The sequence below is a fragment of the Lynx rufus genome, unplaced genomic scaffold (genome assembly GCF_022079265.1).
Source record: "Lynx rufus isolate CCGP_SWC_20201006 ecotype Redwood Valley unplaced genomic scaffold, mLynRuf1.p SCAF_17, whole genome shotgun sequence".
NCBI classification, from domain to species: domain Eukaryota; kingdom Metazoa; phylum Chordata; class Mammalia; order Carnivora; family Felidae; genus Lynx; species Lynx rufus.
In genome coordinates, this window is record NW_025814831.1 from 26546586 (window position 1) to 26568663 (window position 22078).

Here is a 22078-nt window from a genome sequence, read left to right on the forward strand (position 1 = left end):
CCTTAGCCTCCTGAGATCCACTGTGTGTGGTCTGCCTCTCTCAGTGCCACTCAGATGCAAGGATGGCTGTCAGTTCCAGGAGGGGCCTCCTCTAGCCATCTTGACATTTCATTTAAAGGGTCGTATAGCTGTATATTTTAAAGTTACTTAGAAAATTGTGTAGGACAGAAATAATGCTCTAAGAATTAGACTCTGGCATCAACCCTCTAGGCCTTTACATGAGGATAAGCTCATAGTTTTGCAGCGTCTTAAAACTCTGGGGAGGGACGGCTTGACTGGCCTTGGGGAACAGGGAGGAGCCGAGTGTTAGGAATGAACTCTAAGAAGCACAGAGGGAGGCTTGGAGTTGTACTTGCTAAGGACTTCTGTTGTAGGAAGAACTTCATTTCATGTGGTTTTAGTTTATCCCAGCAGGCAACTGTAGTTTTGACATTTGTGAAAGTGTCAGATCAGAAGAAGGAGGGGCGCCTGGGTGGCTCAGTTGGTTAAGCATCCGACTTCGGCTCAGGTCATGATCTCACGGTTCGTGGGTTCCAGCCCCGTGTCAGGCTCTGTGCTGACAGCTCGGAGCCTGGAGCCTGCTTTGGATTCTGTGTCTCCCTCGCTCTCTGCTCCACCCCCACTCACACTCTCTCTCTTAAAAATAAACATTAAAAAGGAAGAAAGAAACCACTGGACTGTATTCTCCTCTTACTCCTCCAACCTACCCAATATAAACTTCTAAGATGCCAGGTAACATGGGACTTAATATGCATTAAGATCGCCTTCATTTCCTTTTAAGTTCACACCGGTTCAGTATCTGATCCCAACATTCCCAAATGACAGGAGTACATATGTTTGAAACTTAATTCAAATACAGTTGAGCCTTGAACAACATGGGGCTGAGGGGTGCCGACCCCCCCGCAGTTGAAAATCCACGCATCCCCCAAAACTTAAATACTAAAAGCCTACTGTTGTCCGGAAGCCTTACCAGTAATAGAGTCGATTAACACCTATTTTATGTGTTATATGTATTATATACTGTATTCTTACAATTAAGTAAGCTAGAGGGAAGGAAGTGTTATTAAAACCACAAGGAAGTGACATTTGCAGCACGGTACTGTACTTATCGAAAGAAATCTGTGGGTAAGCGGGTCAGTTCAAACCCATGTTATTCAAGGGTCAAATGTACTTACTCTAGATTTCGCTTAGTATTTTTTAAGCAGTTATAAAGCAAAAAGGCCGGGTAGTTTTCAAGTAAGTGACTTTTATTTTTCTCTGACATTTCACAGTCGATTTCTACAAAACTTCATACTTCCTCAAAAGAATTCACATTTGGCAAATAAATCTCTACCCTAAAGAATTCATAGCAGGAAAAACACTTCAATATATGCACAAGGGTTACTTTTCTGTTGAAGGACTCATAGTAAAGTCAGACAATACTATAATCAATAAAAAGCAACGACTGTAATAAATTACAAATGTTATTAAACTCCATTCCCATAGCCAATTCAACCAGCAGCTTTTTCTAGATGTGTTTCAACATGGCCAAAAAATCTGCCAAAAGTTCTCTTTAAGGGTTGGTCTGAACTAAGAATTGCTTCTCGCCTTCAGAAGCCAGCAGCCCTGCCACAGTAGTTCATACCAGATCAAAGCATGCTCTCTAAGACCATTCCTACTTACAGCCGTGTGCAACCAATGGAGATCTTTCTGGTCTACTCCGAGGTTCCTCCATTTGCCGATCTGGCTTCTGGCCCCAAACGTCTGGGAGCCTCAACGGACTTCTTCTTCCAAGAACTAGCTTCCCTATTTGGCTTCATCTGCTTACAGCTCCACGAGGGAAGGAACACCCATGCTAACAGCCTAGAGCGACTTCCAACACTAAGTCACACGATCAGAGAAGAGCCGGGGAGGTGCTGCTTCGCCCTGCCACTCAGCAGTGCAGATCGATGATGGCTCTCATCATCTTTTACCATAACAGGAAGGGAAATGCAAACCCTGATCTAGGAAGAAGAGTCCAAGAGGCTTATAGCTCCACAGAGGGTTTTTCTGATGGAATAAATTTGGTTCTCAGCAAGTATGTTCAGATTTTTGACACTCAGTAAGACTCATGACTGGTGCCCAGGCTTTTCTGAATCCACCTGTCTCTCTAGCTTTGCTGCCAACATATTCTGCCAAAAAGGAAGCTTCCTAGCATGGTGCGCAGAGCAGGGCTGTCGTAGCAGCACAGATTCAGGGGAGGCAAAGGGAGTGGGCCAAGAGGAGAATATTCAAAGGAGCCGAGGGTCTGCTTAAAGACACATTTGCTGGGATTTTGAAACTCTTTTTCAGAAAGTAAATGGCAGGTAGTAATTCTGCCCTGGATCAGGAGAGTGTAGAGATTTTACCAAGCTATTTCTAAATTGGTCAGCCGTATGTAAATCATACATGGTGGACAACAAAGTGTGGGCAATCTGAAGTCTTGTCATTTCAAAACCATGTTACAGTTAACAACTACCAGGTAAATCTGAGCATTAGCTTCTGGCCTTGGTAAAACTTCAAGAACATTTTAGTGCAGAAAAGACGAAGCTGGTCATACAGAACTTCTTCTTAAGATAATTTGTACATAGATTTTTCAAGATGATTTTTCAACATTTCAAATTTCAAGATCTGAAATTTCAAAATTTCAAGATTTTTCAACATTTTTAGATGAAAGGATAAAAAGTCTGAAATGCTACTACTTAGAAATCCCATTTACCTTTAGCACGAAGCCGAAAGAATCGGGATCATCTGGAAATTCTTATCACACCCTCCATTTCTAGATGAACTTCAAATAACCAACACCACACCTCTGGCTTTGCTGCCGATATCTAATGCACGTAGGCAACACAGAAGACTCCGCCCCACATTGCTCCACGTCACTGTGACAGGCGACAAACGAAAACTTTGGGTATGAAAATAAAATCGGTACAAAGAATGGTCTCCAATATTTTGGGGACTTCTGTGTCATGACCTCAGGATGGTTTTAATTCAAAGTTTACCAAGCTCAGTAATCATTTCTTTCCTGTTTGACAAAAACAAAAGGAAAAAAAAAAAAAGTGGCAGCAGAGGGGTTAACTTACATCCATTCTTAGGAACCACGAAGCTACCTTGGAGATTTTCATACATACAACAGGTTGCACTGTTTCAAAAGAGGGGGTGGGGGAAGCACAAATTTCCAGAATCTTCCAGCTCCCAATCAAGAGATGCTGGCCATGTCTACTTTCTTCAGAGTCTAAGTCAAAAAAAAAAAAAAAGGAAGAAAAAAAAAAGCAATTCAGCAATTATAATTCCAGATGGTACCGAATCTATTCCATACTTTAAAAATCTGAAGTATTTTGCCTACCAGTTTAAGTGAAGAGAAATCTGGCTTGGAACTAAAGTGTAAGAGTTCAATGGTGCTACCCTTCTCTCCCCTTGACTTTCCAGTTGAGGAAGACAAAGCTTCACATGATTAAGCGCCTACACCCTCGGCCCAACCTGTGCCCACGGCATTTTAGTTTTCACCCAAATGGCACGATGCCTCGTGGAACATGAGCACACCTCATATTTTTCTCTGTGCATAAGATATCCATGAGGAGATCCACAAAGGGATCCTTATGTCACCTACTCCCTGGTTTGACAGATGTCACTCTGTGGACTCATCCCTGTCACTGTGCCCTTGATCACAGTGAGTGGGATGGTGGGAGGTGGCAGCCAGAAGAGCCCCACACAACCAGCTCGCCTGCTTTGCCCCGTGACCCATCTACCAGCCTGCAGGCTAAGTTAAGGGGGACTCGAGGACACTCCGCATCCGAGGTCCTCAGAAGAACGGAGACGTGTGTAAACTGTGCACAGACCACAGGTTAAGACAGCCAGGTCCTGGCATGTGGCTTCGTAAGTGAACTGCCAAATGGTTTAAGTTCAGAAGGAAAAGCTCTTACATAAGCTCTGGGAAACAGGAGTAGAAACCGCAAGAGTTAAAAAGAACCGCTCAAGTAACAGGGAAATACGCCTCCTGTGTTACATGTCTGGGTGGTCAGAGAAGGCTTCTGGGTCGCTGCCGGCACGACTAGAGCCCGATGTTAACGATGCCTGCAGCTTGGCCCAGGCCTGAGGAGCCCTGCTCTTGGTGGCCTCTATAAACAGCTGGGTCTGCTCCTTCAGCTGGTCTAGCTCCGCCTGAGTCGCCTGGTTCTGACGAATCAACTCCTTGGTTTTCAGAGTGATCTCCAGCAGACCGGACTTGTGCAGGACCACCAGGGTATTCTGGAAGCGCCTGTGCTTGCTCCGCCGCTGCTCCGCGAAGAGGTCGGGGCTGCGGCACAGGTGCTCCGCGGCCCACAGAGGCGAGCCATAGCTGGCTGACAGCGGCGACAGCGGGGAGCTGCTCTCCAGGCCATGCAGAGTGCTGTCTGACGCGCAGACGGGGCTGGCGGGGGAGGCAAAGGTCAGGCTGGGGGCTTTGGCCACGTGGCTGCTGGACACGGGCTGAAGAGTCTGTGGGCTCCCGCCTGCCACCAGGGAGGGCACACCCTGCGGGGCGGAGTCCGCGGCGAGCTTGGCGCCTGGGGGTGCCGGCGCGGGGGGCCTGGGTGGCGCGGCACCAGGCTTGGTGGGCTCACTGGAAGACAAGCTCGGCCCAAGTCTCTCCGTGCAGACTTTCTTCTGCACCCCGTTTTCCCTTCTTTCTTCCGGGCTGAGGGAAAGGCCCCTTTTGCCCGGGTGGGGGGCTATTTTGGTGTAAGAATTTAGAATGGGCAAGTAGTTCCTGGAGTCCGACTTTTTCTCGCCGGCGTGACATGGGCTGACGGGAGCGGGCGCGGGCGGATGGAGGAACAGCAGCTGTGGCTGAGCCGAGATCACTTCGAAGGAGGGCTGGACGGTCCACGACTGGAGCTGGGACGAGCTGCCGCCCTGAAAACAAAGGAAAAGAGCGGCACGCTACTGTGACCCGCCGAAAGGAGAGGGGCTGCGGCCTTCTGCCGGATGCTTGTATCGATTTCAACTACGGGGCTTCCTCACATGGCGGGGGGGGGGGGGGGGGGGGGGGGGGGGTTAGCCCTTCTAGAGAACCCGACCGGAAAAGTGCCTGGAAAATCCATCTGAGTCTGCTATCATTGGGCTGTTGTTTTTTAAGCCTACTTACGGGAACACTGAAGGAAATACCGGTTTTTATTCAAGTGCTATCACTGAGAAAAAGAAATTGTAGGTAGGTGAAGCCATGACATGGTTAAGGTCACAACTGAGGCAATTAAAATATGGGCGAGTACAACTGCCTGGCGTAAGTTGAAGTGTGCTAGTCTCAAGCCTACAAATGTGTCTTCAGGCCAAAGTCTGTCTTCATTTGGTTATACCTGGAACCTCTTCTACCTGAAACCGACTTTTTTTTTTAACTTTTTTTTTTTAACGTTTATTTATTTTTGGGGCAGAGAGAGACAGAGCATGAACGGGGGAGGGGCAGAGAGAGAGGAAGACACAGAATCGGAAGCAGGCTCCAAGCTCTGAGCCATCAGCCCAGAGCCCGACGCGGGGCTCGAACTCACCGACCGCGAGATCGTGACCTGAGCTGAAGTCGGACGCCCAACCGACTGAGCCACCCAGGCGCCCCCTGAAACCGACTTCTGATTAGAAAGTTACACGTTGTCAGGGCCCCTGTTTTTGAAGTCAGTGATGCCCCAGCAACCAGAAAGCCACTCAAGCGAACAGTGCTTACCTCGTACTTACTAGGGGTTGGCACTGTGTGTGATGGTTTCTGGGGGTGCTTCCATTTAATCTCCCTAACAACCCATGTGGTCCTTACCGTCTCCTTTCATAAATAAGAAATGGAAGCTCAGAAAGTGGAAACGGCTTGCTTTAAGCCTCCAAGCTACTAAGTGACGGAGCTAGGATTCCATCCTGGGTCTGACTCTAAAACCCAGCCTAACCATTCTCTAACTCTGCTTTTGTTATCTTACTCCTCAATCATACACTTTTATTCTTCAGGTACTGATCTGGATGGAAGCCTATTAAAGAAGGGCATGGCTACTTGTCTCTAATATTCAAAAGCCAGTCTACTTCCAACTTGGTCCCAAAGATAGGAGTGGTGACGAGGCTAGGAAGAGAGAGAACCCGACAAAGGTTCTTATCCCTGGTGGGGTCATTTGAGTTATCTGAAGAAAGCTATGGACTGTCTTCCCACATCTGCCCACCATTTTGCACACGTTTCAGCTTCTTGGATGCCTGGCTAGGAACTTGAGGCCAAATTCAACTATAGTTCATTTGTACAAAGGCTAGGATTACCCGGAGAGCCCATTCTGGGGCCCACTTGGTGTTCAAACATAGCCGGGAGTACGTGTAAGCAATGCTAGGCCCAGCAGCCACACTTCCCTGTCAGAGATCCAAAATTAGGGGTCTTCTGAAGTAGAGGTCAGCCTAGCCCAGTCAGAAGCAAAACTTCAGGCTGTCCCGCTAGTCACTCGTGCCCTAAGAATAGCCCCACAAGGCAAATGGATCCAGACAAGATCCAACTCATTGCTTTCCCAAGATGATTTCAGTGGACGGCTCTTACCGCTGCTGTATGCCCACTGCCCTAACAGATACTTAGCTCACTTGTCCTCATTCTTAGATTTTACAATGTATTATTCACGTTGAAATCATCTGAGGAAACACAGGACAAGATTTTCAGCTTGGATAGGATCTCAGCACATTTCACATAAAGCCTCCACGTTAAAGATGAGCAAACTGAAGTCCACGGTGGTTGAGTAATTACGTGCAAGATCACATGGGCCAGCGGCAGAAATGGAATCAGACCCTCAAAAGAAAAATACCTAAAAGCAAGCAGCAATAATCAAGACATTACACAATATGAGGAGATTTTTTTTTTAAGCGTATAATTATTTTAATTTTGGAATGTGCCAGATTCTAGCACGTACGAAAAAACAACAAAACTCCTAGACTACTCCACTAGGTCAGCCTGCCCCCTGGGCCTCCAATCTCCTGATCCAGCCCAGCAGCCTTCCCGGAGGTCTTTGTCCTGAAGAATGCAGCTCTGCCGGAAAAGCCTACTCACTCCTCACCCGTGGGCTGTTCTCAGCTCCGGGAGCTGCCAGCCTCGCCTACAACAAAGAAGGCGTATAAACACAGACACACCAGAAAGAGCTAAGGGAACAAGAGAGGAAGGCAGGGAGAAAAAGAGCCCCGGAGAAAGGAAGCCCTGAGAAGCAGGCGGCACTGGTGGGGCCTGGACAGTCTCATTTGGGCTCCGTGTAATGTCTTTATTTTCTCTCTTCATTTCAGTAAGGGGAACTATGCTTCCAGCTGAGATACGATCTGCCAAGTAAAAATCTTCAAATTCTTTTCCCAGAGTCACTAGGTTGCCTTGTTGAAAATCAGTTTGTGTTCCTCTGTAACAACTACTAGGTAAACAGTTAAGATCTTAGGGTTTCCTGTGAGGCTCTAGCCATGTTCTTCTGCCTAAGGTGGGAAGGTCCACAACACAAAGCCAGATTTCAAACGTCACTAGTTTCAAGCAGCCTCATCAACGAATGGACCCATGCGAGAACTGGTATGTTTTAGAGCAAAGGAGGGTAAGGTTAAATGTTCTTTGACAAAATTCACATGATTGAATTCTCTGTTTCAAACACTGGGTCTTAGCTTACATTGTCATCTAAATCTTCTCTTCTTTCATATCCAGACAATAATCACACAATATGCATAGTTATATAATAAAGCCCAAAGCAGGGTATTTTTCAATGCCACAACAATGCTGTGTGGAGGCTGCTGGGATGGCCACACCCAAACCAAAGAGCTGCTTTCTCACTAATGACATGGCTTTGGGAGAACATGGAAATCGCCCCTACTTCTCAAACAAATAAATACACCTTTCATTCCTCAATTCAGGGGCAATTCAAATTAAAAAGAGATTCTTTTGTTGCTACCCTCACTTCTGTCAAACGTTAGAATGCACCAGAAAAGTGACGACAGGGGTGGCTCAGTCGGTTGAGCGTCCGACTTCGGCTCAGGTCATGATCTCACGGTCTGTGGGTTCGACCCCCATGTCGGGCTCTGTGCTGACAGCTCAGAGCCTGAGCCTGCTTCAGATTCTGTGTCTCCCTCTCTCTCTGCCCCTCCCCTGCTCACGCTCTGTCTCTCTCTGTCTCAAAAATAAATAAAACATTAAGAAAGTGACGACATTACTGCTTCATTCCTTTATCTGTGACTAAAGAAAGCTGGGGTCCTTTTGGACAAACTAGGAATATAGAAATGAAGTAGGCCTGCCGTCTGGAAAATGGGAACACGTGTCATGACCGCTGTGGTCCTGTGGAAAACACTGTCAGTAGTTGAAAGGAAACATCGTCTCCCCAGGACAGAAGTGTGCATCGGTGTGGCACTGGCGGTCTACTTCTAAAATCTCTCCTGGGCAGATAGGGAGAGGCAGGGCACGCAGGAAGCTCGGGAACATTCCCGTGCAGAGACGGCAGGAGATAGTAGTCCCCCTCACCTGTTTGACCAGCACGTTCTTCATGACAACCATCGGGGACAGTGCAGGGAAGGCACTGCCTGCAGTCTTGGAGTTCTGCCTTGGCCTGTCTTCCCGGCCCCAGCCTAAGGCGCTCAGCATGTCCTCGGATTCCATCTGCTCTGCCGAGCTCAGACATTCTGAGCTCCCATCTGGTGGGCAGAAGAGTGGTCAGTTCACTTAGGATCTAGGCGAGGGGCTCTTAAGCAGACCTTCAAAGGAGTCAACAGACTTCTTGAAATGGAATAGAACATTTGTGATAGAAGTTTTTGTGAATTTTTCTGAATGGGTCTTTAGCTTTCATTGTATTCTCAATGGAATCCCTCCTATCCCCAAAGATTAAGAATCCCTGCCCTAGGACAGCAGGCTTCCTTTCTAACTCTATTACAGACCAGAGCTTGCATCAGTTAAGGTGTATGTGAAAGTAACCATCACCACCTCAGGAGAAATGGGTTGAAGGCTTCAGAGCGAGAGCATTACCTTCAAGAATCTGTTGCTGAAAGGGGAACGGAGTACATGCGTGACCTGGGGCAGGATTAAGACCTTTAGAGGCTCTGGGCACCACAAAATAGAGTTACGATAATAAAAACAAAATGAACCTGTAAACCTCCAAACTTACATCCATGCTGAAATGTAAACAGCTCCATCCTAAGTTTTCTAATTGTACACTTCTGGGTAAGCTCATCAGAGCTGAAATTTGAAATGTGTCTTTGTTACCCACCTCCACCCAGTTAAGCACCTCTCTTGTGGGTGTCCTAAATGCATGCTGAGTGTGCCTCCTAGGGACCCTGCACAACCGGTGATAGAAAGACGCTGCTCTCTACGGTAAAGAAGATAAGGCTGCCCTACGGGAAATCCATACAAAAAAGACTTAATTAGCTACCTGCTAGAGTAAACCAAGAGATTGCTATAACCCTGCTAGTGAGGAGTCTGGGAATACACTAAATGCTCATCAAGAATCTCAGAGTAATTTGGATGAGGCAGGACCGAAATGTGACTATAATTTAAATGAGTATAACTGTCAACACTTGCATTTAATCAGAATCTCTCGTGATGCTTTTTAGAATTTACAGATGTCGGGGTCCTCCCCTCAATCTGCTGAACTGATTTATCTGGTGCCCAGGAAGTGGATTTTCACAAAGCACAAGTAATCCAAACATGTGCCTCTAGTTAAGAACCATGGCCAGAAACAAAGGACCTCAGAAGCAAAATGCATACCTAGTGGATGGATCTTGGTTTCTAAGTGTCACAGGTGAGTTCAATTCAAGTCTTTGGCAGTAAAAAGTACAAGATGAGCCTGGACGTCTTATTGTCCCCAAAAGCAAGGAAGTGTTCAAACATAAATGCGGTCAAGTCAAAAAGACACAGGAACTATCAAGAAGGAGCTTCCACTGGCCAAACTTGGGACGATTTGAGTATCAAAAAGAACAATCATATAGGATTGACAGACTGAATTACAAAAGAATTCCATGTATCCATAGCGATACTCAAAAAAGGAGGACAAACTCTTCTTTACAGAAGAGTGTCAGCTAATAAAATGTACAAGGAACGATAAAATCAGATCACCCTTTTTAAGCCACAAATGTAGTAACTGATTCAGCTAAGGATAATCAGTGGTGGTTGCAAAAACCACTGGTCAAGAGTTTTGGGGAAACAGGAGAGTCACACAGTCTCCAAGTATCATCCCATAAATTACGTTCTAATTACAAAGAGAAAAGGATACTTTTACGATAGAGAAATCTGGTACAGGCTTACACACTACCTTAAACAAGTGATCAGCCAGGGCTTCGTCAAGAATAAGACAAATTTAGGAGTCTCATCATGTGTTGCGATGGGAAGGATGTAACATCAAAAATGTAGCACTCTGGTAAAAAGGAAATGTTTATCCTGATTCAAATAATGGGGAAAACACCAGAAAAATCCAGAGAGTGAGACATTCTACAAAACAACAGGCTAGCTGATTAAAAAATGTCACTGTCATTGTAGCGCCTGGGTGACTCAGTTGGCTGAGTCCGACTTTGGATCAGGGTATGATTTCACAGTTTATGGGTTTGAGCCCCGCGTCAGGCTCTGCACTGAGAGCCTGCTTGGGATTCTCTCACTCCCTCTCTCTCTGCCCCTCCCCTGCTCATGTTCTCTCTCAAATAAATAAAATAAACTTGAAAAAAATGTCACTGTGATTAAAAAAGAAAACAAAGGAAAGAAGGGAAGGGAAAAAAAGGCAAGGCAAGATGAGAAAGCTGTTCTAGACTACATAAGACTAAAAAGGACAACTAAATGAAATGCCCAATCCTCAACTGCATCCTGGATCCAAAACCAACAAATACACAAAAAGACAAACAAAGGACATTATCGAGACAATGGGGAAAATCGGAATATGGACTCTAGCTCATTGATAACTACATCAAGGTGAAAATTCTCGGTTACGACAATGATATTATAATTATACAGAAGGTTATTCTTTTTGGAGATTTGTACTTAAGTAGTTACGGACAAAGGGTCAAGTGTTTGCGACTTACTTTCAAATAGTTCAGTACATAAATACATTTTTTACACATACACGTTTAGATTATATTATATATATATATTTATGTGTGTGTATAAAGAGGTGTGCTTGTGTATAGAGAGAGCAATATGGCAAAATGATATCACTCAGTGGATCTGAATGAAAGACATTTGTGACATTCACTCACTTTTGTGTAGATTTGAAGTTTTTCAAAATACAAAGTTGGGGAAATAACTAAAATGGGAATAATTAAATATGGAAAAGTAATTACAATGGGAAAAACTACCTTGGTTTTACAAATCACATCACACTCCCAGGTAACTGGAACAATAACTCCTTGAACTAACTCACTGGCACCTGGCCCAGGAGCGGCCGGAGGCATCCACTGGGACCATTTTCGGGGGCATAATGAGTTAGATTATTTTTAATATCATCTTGTGTCTGAACAACTCAATGCTTCTGAAAGCACTTCTACATAGACAATAAGGAAACTATCAGAAAAACTATGCCCCAGACTTTGGGACATACTACCGAACAACCGGCCTGACAAGGTTGAGGTTGTCGAACGGTATCCTGAAATGTCAACATATTGGGAATAATAGGTGATAGGATTATGGAGAATGTTTCGTTTCTTCTTTGCATGTTCCTAAATTTCTAAGCTTCCTCAATGAGCACGCATTACCTTCACAGTAAGAAAAAAGGACGAAAAACAAACATGATAATAAAAGTAAGAGGTATTAGGCCTACGATGTTTCCCAAACCAGTCTGATCACAGAAATCACCAGAAACACTTGTAAAAAAATAAAATAAAATCCACCTTTCCTGAAGGCCCTCCCCCAGACCCTTGCTATCACAATCTCCAGGAGAGGGGTCTGGTGATCAGTATTTTCTTTTTTTTTTCCTCTCTCACAGCCCCGAGAAAATGAACCCTGTCCACCAGGAACCATGATCTTGGACTTCTCCCCTCCAGAACTGTGAGACAATAAATTTGTTTTCTGAGCCGCCCAATTTACGACACTCTGTTGTGGCAGTCCTAGCAAACTCATACATTATCCTAACCAACAGAAGTCTGGCTGGAGTAACCTCAGCTTAATCCAGGACAATATTCTTACCATCCAGATAACAGAACTACACACATTTCCAGGAGCCCACCCAAACTTCCACCATAAGCTTAGCCCATTCCCTGATCAGCAGCTTTGGCTAAAGCTCAGTATGTATGGAATGCCAAAGCAACGGAACCTTCTGACTGTCCTATGGAAGTACAACTTTATCACACAGCAGCGTGTTAGTCACACCAAATGTAGGTTTATTTTAGTCCCCACACAGAATATTTGCATTCCAGTGTCGCAACTGTGAGCATCCCAGCCAAAGTGTATTCCCCATCACTGACTACTCCTAATCAATCACTGAGTGAATAAATGATAAATGAGGTGGATTTGGCTGACACTGACCTAAAGAATTTCACCAGAGCTTTCCAGAATACTGGGCAATGGTGTCGAAAGGTAGGGCCTCTGGAAACACATGTCCCTGGATTCAAATCCAGCTCTACCACTGACCAGTTGCATGATACTGGAAATTATGTAATCTTTCTATGCCTCAGTTTCCTCATCTGTAAAATGGGGAACATAATACTTTCTCACGGGATAGTTATTATGATTTATTGTACGTGAACTGTGATCTATGCAGCGATGGGCTGCAGCTGGTTCTTACCAGCTCATAAGGACTGGTGGTATACATGTTTTCTAGTTCCCCAAATCCTCCCATCCCCATATTCAGTAACATCTTATTAGTAGCCTGAAATTAATTGGTCCTGGTGAGAGTATACACATCATGGAAACTGGCAAACATTATTCATCAGGGCCAGCCATTGGTTATATAGAACTTCTATGGTAAATTCTATATAAATGTTAACGTCATTATCATTACTCAGGAGGTACACCGATTCCCTTGTGAGTCTTGAGAAGGCATGCTGCTAATTAAATAAATAACACTGATGAAATTCCTTCAGCAATTGATTACCTCAGGGGAATCAGTATATACCTGGATGGTGGTGACTGGTATTTTTAACAAGAACCTCAGATGAGCCTTGTGATGAGTCAAGCTTGGGAAACAATGCTGAGAGAGAAGAAAAACCCAAAGGGCTATAAGCTGGCCCTCCCTTCACTGGACTGTCCCTATTCTAGTCCTTTGATTGGCTGGTGTTCTGTTCCTGTCTGAGCAACTGTCTATTTATAATTTGGCTTCTCGTGCAGCATGCCTACAGGCAGAAAACACACCCCTCTAGGGATGAGAGAGTTCTAATTTTCCTAACAGCTGCATTTCTCACTATAAATTAATAAATCAACAAGATGGATTGATAAGTCTCTGTGAAGCTGGATAACATAAATCTTCCTCTCGGGGAGGGCTCTGCTCTCAGGATGCTGACCCAGCCAGAATCCCCTGGCTTCATCTCTCTGCATCCTCTGGACCAAAAATGTTGCCCCCAGAGCCATAGTCAAGTCACTGAAACACTCAAATGTGGAAACAGAAGTGCCGGGCACAAAATTAAATGATTCACTGCATATGCAGCTAGCCCTTTCAGATAAGGTTTGAAACAAACTAATGAGGAAAACCGTTCTACTTTCTTGTCTCTAGTAGATTCTCAAGTTTGGAACTGAGGCTCTCCAAGCCCAAATACAAACGCACAGGTACTGGCAGGGATGGGTTGTGGCGGGGAAATGTTTTTAAACACGGCAAATTACTTTCTTAGTAAAAACAGCTGTCTTAAATCACATACTCCTGTTTCGTTTGCTACATGGAGACAGCATACAGCAGTACTTTTTTTCCAGCAAGGTAGCTGTTCCTATGAAAAAGGAGCTCAGACAACAGAATTACCAGTATTTAAATATTTTTTTCCCACTAACTGCAACGGCTGGAAATGTAAGGTTTAAAGTTGAGAGTCTGCACTGGAAAAAGATGTCAGACCATTCCTTCAGAACTAACCCCAGTGACTCTGCTGGGTAAGTGGCCCACCATGTGGCACCAGAATTACCATTTTAAGAGATCAGAGACTTATTTATCTTGTACATGAAAGCTTCCCACCTTTATCACACAAATGAGTTCTAGGGAGGGCGTTTTTCAGGCAAATCATTCATCACAATGTGGAAGGAATAAGGTATTTTTAACCTGAAAATCCAGAGTCCTTATCTGACTCAGCAGCTGCCATGCCGTGCTGACGAGCCACTTTCTTCATCTCTGTGCCTTTGCCCAGTTTGGCCGAGAGTCTTCTGGGGCTCTCTCTGGGTGGGTTTTTCCTCTCCATGTTTTACCGGGCTAGAAGTGGATTCATCAAGTCCTGTCTTTCATCTGGATTGCCCTGTGAGACACAACAATTACATAAGAAGACACTGCCTGGAGAGCTGAAACAGGTGATCCAAACGGTGAGGAAAGGAAGGGCAAAGAACACTGGCCTCGCCCACTTCCTCTGAATTTTCCCAGAGGTCTCAGCTTACAAAGGCTTCAAGTTTGCTAAACACTAGAACGGTTTCCACCCAAAAGAAGGTTCACTGTCCTCTCCTGCCCTCAAATTCCATTACGAATTCAGGGCACACAAACCACACTCAGTGGAAGCTTTGTAAACTGCGAACAAAGGCACACTTGATTAGGCTTTTTGGAAGGGGCAACTCCCCCTGCTCCCTGAGGGAGTGAGGAGAGGTAATGCCCACCTCGGACAAGGCTTGCTTTCCCAGCGTGCACTGGCGGGCTCTGGGCTGCCACCTCCCGTAACACAGTTGCTCCAATGAACCTTTCACTTCTTTGGGTGAGGTACTAAACAGAGTAAACACAGCTCCTCATACAAGGTACATACAAGAACTTTTCTGCACGAAAGTAAGAGCATATATAACTGTGCTTCGATTCTACAGAAGTCCACACACGACATTATTGCTGTTCATGTCCTCCTCGGTTGCTATTCCATTTACAGAGAAGGAAGGTGAGGCTCAGCTAAGTTATACTCAGTCGTTTAGAAATACTTATCAGGTGCCCACTATGAAGCAGGCATTGGGCTAGGACCAGTACAAAGTGAATAGAACAGACATGGTCTCTGCCTTCCTGGAGCTTGCGGTCTAAACAGCCAGCCAGACATTAATCAACCAATCCCACAATTACTTAATTACTATTTGATAACAGCTATGAAAGGGAGGGGCTGACAGTCTGAGGGGACTGGGCAAAAGGCTTTCCTGAGGAAGTGACATGTAGCCCAGGATCTGGAGAAGCCAGGGAAAGGGGGCTGGGTGGGGTGTAGAAGTGAGAAGGCCCTAAAGGTGCAAAGAGTCTGACACATTCAAAGAGTTGAGAGGCCAGGGAGGCCAGAGCACAGTGAATGGTGGGGGGGGGGGGGGGAGGGTTGAAGGCCATGCACTTGTGCCTCGAGGGATTGGTGAGGGCCAGACAGGCAGTGCCTTATGACCCATGATCAGGTCAGCATCTTAAAAGCATTTTGGATGCTGAACTGAGATTCAAGTGGAGAGAGGCAAGAGAGGCGCTGAGGTCATTCGGATACTGCCCCGGTAGCCAGGTGGATTAAAGTGGTGGCAATGGAAATGGAGAGAAGTGAACACACCGGAGACATATGCAGGAGGAAGACTTGGGGCTTGGTGACTGCATGTTGGGGGTGTAGACGGTGGTACCACTTCCTAAGATAAGCAGCCCAAGAAGAGCACAAAAGAGATTGGGTGGGGTGGCTAGGCTGTTCCAGTCTTGGTCACATAGAGTAGTGGCTGTGGGCCATCCAGGTGGAGATGCCGGGTGGGCTGTCACATGCACAAGCAGGAGCCCCGAAAAGCTGAAGAAGCCTACACTTGCCCCACTGACACACAACTGGTCCACAGCAGACCTAGAACTTGGCTAACAGTGCAAAGAATGAGACCAATGAGCCCTTCAAAGGGCTGGCAGAGGCCGGGAACATTCCAGATATTTTAACAAGGCCGCCCGAGTCCCCACAGAATGGCAGGGGTGAGGACGGCATGAGAGGAATACACAAAGGATACTTCAGGGATAAAGAGAATGGGGAAAACGACAATAACAATGAAAACTGGGGAGGTGCTATGGTCTGAATGTTTGTGTCCCCCCAGAATTCCTATGTTGCAACTCTGACCCCCAAAGAGGATGGTATTAGGAGGCAGGGCCTTTGGGAGGTGCTTACATCATGAAGGTGGACACTCACGAATGGGATTATAAAGGAGGCTCCGGAGAGATCCCTTTCCCCTTCCACCACATGAGGACGGTGAAACAGACTGTGACCCGGAAGAGGGCCCTCACTTGAGTGTGCCGGCACCCTGATCTTGGACTTCGAGCCTCTAGAACTGTGAGAAATACGTCTTTGTTGTTTAAAAGCTACCCAGTCTGTGGTATTTCGTTACTGCAGCATGAAAGAGATGGAAACAATGCCTGGTGAAGTTTTAGTTCACAGTCCATTTGCCCTTCTGAGTGGAGAGAGACACAAGCTCCATGCCAAAGGGCACCGTATCTGGAATACCCCGAAACGCCAGGCCTGAACGCTTCTCTAGCAGAGGGTCTAGTGAAGAAGCAGAGGAGCGATTCAGGATAAAAATTAAAAACAAAGGTATTTACAAGCATCCTTGAGCAACCCTCTTGCTCATACTTTTGCATACAGAGTGGACTGAAGGGAACACATCTGAATGAGACTAAATTTTATTTAAAAAAATTGTTTTTAAGTTTATGTATTTATTTTTGAGAGAAAGAGACTCTGAGAGGCAGAGAGAGAGAGAGAATCCCAAGCAAGCTCTATGCTGTCAGCTCAGAGCCCAGTGAAGGGGTAGATCTCACGAACCCTGAGATCGTGACCTGAACCAAAATCAAGAGTCAGGACTCTTAATCGACTGAGCCACCCAGGCGCCCCTGAATGAGGCTGAATTTTAAACACAACTACAAGTAAAAATTATTTTGTACCATAGCTAACTCATGTAAGGGGACTGGCTTCCCCATTCAACCCATGTCAAACCAAGTACTCTTCCACAGGTCCCAAGTTAAGTCCTATGAACGTAAAAGATAAACAATGCCCCTCCCCCCCCATCTCGCATAGCACCATCTTGCAAAGCAATGTCTCTATTGGGTGGCTATGAAATTTGACAGCATGAATAATCCAGTTTAAAAAGTAAACCAAAATGTAAAACTGTATTTCTAATTAAATCAGGATCCTTTTGTATGGAACCCAACGAATGTGCAGTTTCTTTTCCCTGAAATAATACCATCCAAAAGTGAATAGGAAGCTTCTTCAAAAGGGAAGTAGATATAGCTTGTGGATGGGCAATCACTTATTCAGGTCTGACTTACTTTCTTACTTATTATTACAGGGTGCGCGCGAGAGCTGGTTAGGAGCAGAAAAAGGGAGAATCCCAAGCAGGTTCCATGCCCAGCGCAGAGCCCAATTTGGGGCCTGGTCCCACGACCAGGAGACCATGACTGAGCCACCCAGGTGACCCCAGGTATTTTAGATAAAGCATCCCAATTTAGTCTACAATCCCTTTGACAATGAAAAATGTCTTGCTACTATTATTAAAGTGTAGCCAATACAGCTACAGAAGATACACAAGAGGGGCACCTGGGTGGCTCAGTAGGTTAAGTGTCTGACTTCAGCTCAGGTCATGATCTCCCGATTCTTTAGTTCGAACCCCGCATTGGGCTCTGTGCTGACAGCTTAGAGACTGGAGCCTACTTTGGATTCTGTGTCTCCCTCTCTCTGTTCCTCCCCTGCTCATGCTCTGTCTCTGTCTCAAAAATAAACATTAAAAAAAAAAGATACATAGGAATTTTCTGGCTCATTGGAAATGTGCAGGACAATACTAATTATGGAATCAAAACACAAATGCTGAAACAGGTTAAAAGAGAACAGATGCAAAAATACTAAGTCTTAGAGAATGAGTGGTCGTTGGAAATAACGCATAATCCACTTTAGAATAGCAAATTGAGGGGTGCCGGGTTGGCTCAGTCAGTTAAGCATCCAACTCTTGATCTCAGCTCAGGTCATCATCTCATGGTCTGTGAGATCAAGCCCCGAGTTGGGCTCAGTGCTGACAGCATTAAGACTGCTTGGGTTTCTCTCTCCCCGCCCCCCTAGCCAACCCTTCTCCAGTCTGTGCACATGTGTGCACTTTGCTCTCTCTCTCAAAATAAATAAATAAAAAAACAAAAAGAATAGCCATCGACTACTTTGGATGTGAAAGTGACTTAAAGTATGAAAGCCTCTGCCCTAAGTAATGTTCTTTTTAAGCAACAGAAAGCCTTGGGGTCTTAGGAAAGTTCAAGCAGGATGGACAATGAAAGGTTACATCATCCCACCTTGACCTCTCTTCTCTGCGAGGAAACGTACTTCCTTCCTGAGAGTGGCACCAGGGACATCAATTAGCCAGTGAACAACAGACCCACTCATACACAGCACCACGAGGCCCTCGGCAGGAGAGCAGCACACAGAGTGATGGCATTTACTACCGCTGTTGTCAAACCCAGGGCCACGCAAATGGCAGTCTGAAAACCTTAAGATTCTTTTTCCTCCTCAATATTATTTTACCACAAAGTCAGATGCTCATAAGCTGACTAGCAGTCAAAAATAGGTTACTAAGCCCTTACCCACCATGCCGTCCCCTGCTTCCTGGCACTGACTGGAAACCACTAATGCTGCTTTACAAACATCTGAGATCCTCACGTGCCGGACTCCGCACTGAAAGGTCTCCAACTTAAGTTCCCCGGATTGTCAGAATCGACCCTAATCGAACCTTTGGTAACTGCGTATGTAACATATTCTCCAAATAGTTCCCAGACAGAATAGTACACATAAAACTCATAAGGGAAAGTGAATCGATAAAATACATAAGTTGACATAAATAGGTATAAGATAAAACTCTAACTAAAGTGCACCATAGCACTTCTATTTTTATACTTCTTACATTGGAGTCTAGTTATTTGTCTCCTCAACCTCAAGAGTTGTTTTTTTCATCTTTGCAACTTCAGCCCCACCCCCCCCTCCCATTAATGTGTGAGGTACTCAACAGAATAAAACATTCCAACAAACCTTCCATCCTGCTGAGTCTTGCGGACAGCCTAGCAGCTTAGCTGTCACTGAAATACCTGAACAGCTTGAATGAAGGTCAAGACTGTGCATCTCCAAACACTGTGGTCACCTCAAGACCTACCTTCCAGACCCAACTTCCTTATTCTAAGGTGAAGCCTTAGGAATAAATCCACCCACCAAATTAAAAGGTTGTCTAATCCACAAACAGTCTTTATGGAGATTTAGGCTTATGATAAAAAGGAGACCCAATGTTTACAAGGATTTGAAATGCTGCTCTCGGGTCTTTCCTTTTATAGACACCTGGCAACTTTCCCAAGAGCTCAAGTTCCCTTTAAAATGTGTCACGTGCATAGCATGCGTGCATGGACAGAGGTGTGAGGTGAAAGCCCAGAGGCTTAAATACAAAAAAGGACAAGGCCATAGAAAACTAAGACCTTACCACCCCAAAAATCATGAGTAATCCCAGTTAGAATTAGAAATACATTACTAGCTTTTCTTTTGAGGTTTGTTTTCTTTTGGTCTCCAAAGATACCATTCTGGGGAAATGTCTATGTGTTTTAACAGGGGGCTGTGGGGGACCGACCCATTTACCTAAAACCTAAACCTTGAATATTCATTTTCCCCTTGGCATCCATTTCCATTCTCCAACTTGGCTGCAAATTTATGTCAAAGATCCTGAACCCCAATTCCATACAATGTCCTCTGTTTGGAACCAGATATGGCTCACTCCATCTCCTCCTTCAAAGAGGAGATGAGATTAGAGAATGTCTCCAAATCCCCTGCTTCCAGAAGGGTTCACAGTAACAGTGCCCACCTCCCCATTCGCACCAGCCCACGCTGCATCTGTGCCAGACAGCAGGAGCACCCTCCAGGCATCCAACAGCCTGCCAGCTCAGCAGGGCAGAACTGGGCAGACCCTAGGACTGTGCTGTGACTGGCATACCACCAGGCTCCCAGGGCAAACGCCCAGGCAATGCATACTGCCAGGACTTGGGCAATAACACGGAGTCTGGCTGCGGCCTGTGCCCTGGGCCTGGACCAGCGCTCCCCGAAACCCACCCACTAACTTCTTACTTGGCAACACCCACCTTCTCCTCTACCTCCCCACCCCCTGGCACCATACCTGGCGAGCTGGCCACCCAGGGGAAATAACCAGCCAAATGGGTGACAGCACACCTGCGTTCCGGGCCCAGGACCGGGCACTGTGTTCACCCCCAAACTGGAGGCCCAGGACTCTCACCGGCTCACCAGCCTCGCGCCCACTCACCTGCCCATTCCCTGCCCCTCTGCTCACAGCTCTGCAGGCCTGCAGGCTCTCCGCCCGCTGCCCGGACTCTCAGCAGGGTTAGACGGGGGCCCACCCTTCCTGAGTGCGTACCCAACTCGTTCCCCACACAAACCCTCTCCCCACACACAGCCTCTAGGCACCTGCGATCCCCTCTCCCACGCAGCTTCGCCCCTCGCAGCAAAAGCACCAACTATAAGCGGAACAGCCGCACCGCCTCCCGCTCCCACCATTTGGCCCTCCAGTCCCCTGAAAGTCCGGGTGCTCTCTCTTGCCTACGTCGCTCCCCTTCTCTCTCTCCTACTCCCGCCTCCTTTCCCCACGCTCCCCGCGCAAACCCTCTGCCCCCGAGCCCAGCCCTCCCTCTCTCACCTAGGGCCGAGGTCGCCTCTCCACGACCGGACCCGCGGGTCAGGTGGCGCATGCGCGAGCCCGGCCCCGCGGCTCCATGACAACCCCGTCGTCGCCCAGTCTCAAGCTACCCCTCCACCTCCCGCCCATTTCTCCTCCCCGCGCCTCCTCGGCTGAATTCTCCAGCCACGTGACTCGGCTCGGAGGACCCGGCACCATGGAGACTGTCGGCGGTACTCCTAGAAGGGCCCTCCGCCGGAAGGCGAGGCCGACACCCCTCTCCGAGGGCCGCGGACGTCCCTAAGAGGCCTGAGCGCTCTCCGAGGAAGGCGGGCGTCTCTATGGTTGATTCCGCGCGTTCGCCGCCATCTTGTACAGGGGACCTTGAACGAGGAGCCGCGGGGGCACTGCTTTGAGGCGGGGTTTGGAGGAGCGGCGGGTGGGCGGGCTTCTAGCAGACGGCAGGTGGCGTGATTCTCCTGTGGGAGCCGGTGGAGATTGGCCAGGGGGAACTGGCTCTCTCGGTGTGTACGCGGGGACACCCTTAGGGTTGGGGACCGGGACCCGCCGGGTGACGTGCACGTGAGGCGGTGGCGTCAGGCGTGGGAGGAGGGGTTGCCACCCTTGCAGACGTCTGGGCCCGGCGGAGGCGTGTCTGAGAGCCCCGCGCGCGCGCTGCTCACGTTTTTGCCACGCCTGCCGCGGCGGTTCGCTTGCGTTCCAGTCTACCTCCAGAGACAGGCCTCCACGAGGCAGGGACGCAATCAGTATTTCTGTTGGATGGTTTCATGTCATTTGACGTCTGAGTCCCTTCATCTGGTGCTACTGTCCGAGCTCCTGGGTTGTATATGGGTACAGGCTCTCCTGCCAGCTTTTGGTGAAGTGCCACAATGAGCACACGTGTAACACCTAAAGAAAAGATAAAGGGGGGGGGGGTGGGGGGTGGGATCGGTTCTCTTGCGTCAGATCAGTGAGGGTTACTAATTAGATTAGAAAAAAAAATCATTCTCAAAAGAAAGAAAAACATTCCTTCTCAGGTGAATTTAAAGAGACAGGTGGAGGCAAGTTCTAGAGCTGTCCGCTAGGGTAGCCACTAATGACTAGGGGACATTAAGCTAGCCACATTTCAAACCGCCAATGACCACATGTAACGAATGGCTACCTTATTGGACAGCGCAGATTATACCACATTGCCAGCATTACAGAAAGTTGTATTCAGCGCCGCGGATCTAGATCCCGGGACGGGGAAATCGCCCGGTGTTGGTAATCCAAGCCTTTTTGTAAGCGCTGCTAGGTCATGGTTAATCACGTTAGTCCTCTAGACACAGTTCATGCTAATGCATGTTTACATATGAATGTGTTTGTTAGCATAAGCCCCATCAACAAATAATA

At 46.8% G+C, this 22078-nt stretch overlaps 1 protein-coding gene across 3 annotated transcripts; it reads right to left on the reverse strand.

Annotated features, from left to right (window-relative positions):
- Positions 1-1229: 1229 nt before the first annotated feature.
- On the reverse strand, positions 1230-21244 carry CIPC (CLOCK interacting pacemaker). Of its 3 annotated transcripts, XM_047080301.1 has the most exons (4): positions 20708-21244; positions 14148-14337; positions 8459-8628; positions 1230-4893 (listed from the first exon to the last, which is right to left on the reverse strand). In XM_047080301.1, exons 2-4 carry the CDS (start codon positions 14281-14283, stop codon positions 4000-4002), a joined length of 1200 nt encoding a protein of 399 aa, XP_046936257.1. In that variant the 5' UTR covers positions 14284-14337; positions 20708-21244; the 3' UTR covers positions 1230-3999. The 3 variants fall into 3 exon arrangements, with proteins under 3 accessions (XP_046936257.1, XP_046936258.1, XP_046936259.1); XM_047080302.1 differs by lacking the exon at positions 20708-21244 and having other exon boundaries at positions 14148-14874; XM_047080303.1 differs by lacking the exons at positions 14148-14337; positions 20708-21244 and adding an exon at positions 14064-14122.
- Positions 21245-22078: the final 834 nt, after the last annotated feature.